Genomic DNA, 3,346 nt, shown 5'->3' with positions numbered 1-3,346 from the left:
TTCTCTCTCTCTCTCTCTCTCTCTCTCTCTCTCTCTCTCTCTCTCTCTCTCTACACACACACACACACACACACACACACACACACACACACACACACACACACACACACACACACACGCACGCACGCACGCACGCACGCACACATACATTTTTAAAATGAATCTCATTCTAAAAGAGTGAAGATTTTGCCACTCTTGAAAAAGCCACTCTTGACAAAATATAATAATAATTATTTATGTTATAATTTATGATTATTTTACTAAAAAAATTTTTTATAGAAGGTTTTATTTTCACAAAGGATAGGATCGATGTGAAATTTCAAAGCATTTAAAATCATTTTGTGCTAACTTATTCACTATTTACCGAATACTGCATAGAATAATAAGAATCACAATGCGTAAGTAAATACATAAGCGCGTCAATGTCAAACAAACCTTTGTCAAGCTTTCAAATCCAGCAGAGCAAACGCATATAAATGTAGTTTCGTTCGAGACAAATCTCATAATTCTGAGAAAATTTTTTTTGCAAAGCCTGCAGCACGTTTGCAATTCTTTTATTATTTATTTTCACTTCAGATAACATTTATGAATCATTGCAAGCATTGATGCTACAGTCAGATGTCTGTGCTACAGTTATTTCAAGGTAATTTCATTCGATTTAAATTGATCTATTTAAGATAAAGCATGTTGTATATTATTAAAAGAAAAAATCCCAGTAAGAGAATAAATTAAAATAGATAGAAATGAATTTATTTTGATATTTTCGAATTCACGCTTTTAATATTTTGAATTCAGTTGAATACATCTGATTTGGGCATAATGAATAGCTCTTTCGTATTTTAATTCATTTTAATAAAAAAATATTATATAATATTATATAATAATACTAAATATATTCTGTATTTAAGTCCAAAAATATTTATATTTATATCGTAAAATTAGTTATAAATACATCCCAGTTAAAATTTTTGAATAAGAACAGTTTCTTTAAATTCACTTCAATTAAAAAAAATTTTTAATTAAAATTTAAAATTTAAATAATCATTTTGTGCAAATTTATTCATTATTTGCGAATCGCATAGGATAAGAATCGCAAGTATAAGTAAATGCATAAGCGCAACATTTAGCTAATTTGTAAGCTATGAATACAGCACAGTTTAAAATTATGAAAATATACATTTTTGTTTAAATAAAAAAGTTATGACAGAAATATGTAATTGAATTTATATCTAGTATAGTATTAGAATATTCCCGTTTCAATCGAAATGAATGTAAAAATACTTCTATTTACTACTTCTAATTAGAAAGAAAAATTATAAATGTTCATGAACAGAAATGAATTTATGTCCTCAAATATTAATTAATTTCAATCCATTCTCGTTTACTGGGAACATTAGACATTTCAATTTCTTGTTAAGCGATTGAGAAAATATTGTAAAGTAATTTCATAACTTCGAATGATCAAAAACAACTTTTTTATTATAAATATTCTTGTAATAATTTTTTTATGTATTATAACATTTTGATAAAAAGATAGCAAAATTCGATATATTTTGATTAGATATAGATGTGATTATATGACTATGTGACTATATGAATTTAAATTCATTCAAATAATGTTTGCCATTTTTTTTTCATACATAATTACATATATACAATTAATTATGTCTTCAGTAATAGGTACATCAAATAATCATATGAGTAGATAAGTCACGGCGACTGATAACTGACCTATCCCGGACATGTTGCTGGACAATAACAGGTGTTCACTTTCTATGCCTCACCCTGAATGCATGTGTACATATGCAATATGCATACATATACAGTATATATAAACGATGTGCAGTATAGAAATATGGTGGGGCAAGCAGTGCTTAAATAGCCCGCCTAGATTGTCCACGTCTTCCAGTTCATATTAAACGATTGTTGAATATTTTCATATAAGAATTTCCTTCTTACAATTAGTCGAGCGGAAGATAAAATTCAAAAATGATGAAGTTGATCCTCTTGCTCGCAGTGATTGTAAGCGCGACGACATTAGATCTTCGTAAGTAATATAATGTGTACTTTCCTTTCAAATTATTTTATAAAGAATATTACTTTTATAAAAAACTTATTAAAGCTATTAAATGTTCGAGTAAAAATATTAACATTTAAAAAGTTTTTTAATTATAATAAAACTTCAAACTTTTTATAAAATAAAATTGAAGTTAAATTTTATTATATTTTAAATATTTTTATATTTTTATATTTTTATATAAATAAAATTAGTTTTCGATGATTTATAGAATATGCTATAAAACCGAACTATAAAACCGAAACTACATCTCTTTATTTTTTTTTTCTTTGTATATTGAATTAGTAATATAATAATACGTGAGTTGTATTAAAATTAGTCACGATTATTCAAGTTTTTCTCGGTCTTTGCCCAAGTTTTTCTTATCCAATGTCAATCAAGTTACATCTAATAAGTTATTTTTACTACTGTGAATCAGTTGTCGACTGAAAAAAACTTAAGTAAAAATCAAAATTTTAATACAATTATAAACTACATTTTAAAATATTGTTTTGTATTTTTATTAAATTTAATAAACTTTGATTTAATATTTAAAAAATTATTTAAAGAAACTAAAATTTAATTTGATAAATAATTTAATTTGCTAAATAGAAAATTGAATTGTAAGTTTTAGTTTATCAAATATAATTTCAATAATAGTATATGTAATAATTATTATATATGTACATAACAATTTTCATATTTTAAAAAATATAAATAAAAATATAAATATAAATATGTAAAATATGTCATAAAAAAAATTATATTTTATAAAATACTTAAAAACGTAAGTACAATTTTTAGTTAAATACAATATCTACATAGTTAGAAAATTTGTGTTATATAATATATTTTACGTTCCCCAATGGTCCAGCCAAATTGTTGTGTTAATTTAATACAAGACGAATACATTAGGAAGTAACACAAATGTTATGTAAAAAATTAATACAAAAAATATAACGCTAATACAATTTGTAAGCAAATTATAAAAGCTTTCTTCACCTCTAAACTTAATATGTTAAATTAATATTTTAAAATTAATATTTATAATAAATATTTAATATTAATATTTAAATTAATACTTTTATTCATTTATCTTAGAATTTCTGTTTTAAAATAAAATTATTTATGTTATTTTTATAATTGTTCACTTATTCATAAATTGTGTTAATGTTAAGAAATGTTGAATATCAATTTGATATTTCTTAACGTTAATACAATTTATAAATAAGTGAACAATTATAAAAACACACACACACACACACACACACACACACACACACACACACA

General features: G+C 23.8%; 1 protein-coding gene across 1 annotated transcript in view; it reads left to right on the top strand.

Moving 5' to 3' along the window:
- The first annotated feature begins 1,989 nt into the window (after nt 1-1,989).
- LOC105626636 overlaps nt 1,990-3,346 on the top strand; it is a 28,684-nt gene continuing 27,327 nt past the window's right edge. Inside the window, exon 1 of the mRNA XM_012207929.1 lies at nt 1,990-2,047. Within this exon, the coding sequence (XP_012063319.1) occupies nt 1,990-2,047 (58 nt within the window). The remainder of the gene's footprint in view (nt 2,048-3,346) is intronic.

The sequence above is a fragment of the Atta cephalotes genome (assembly GCF_000143395.1).
Source record: "Atta cephalotes unplaced genomic scaffold scaffold00005, whole genome shotgun sequence".
Taxonomy (NCBI): domain Eukaryota; kingdom Metazoa; phylum Arthropoda; class Insecta; order Hymenoptera; family Formicidae; genus Atta; species Atta cephalotes.
This window is presented reverse-complemented; position numbering and strand designations above follow the sequence as displayed.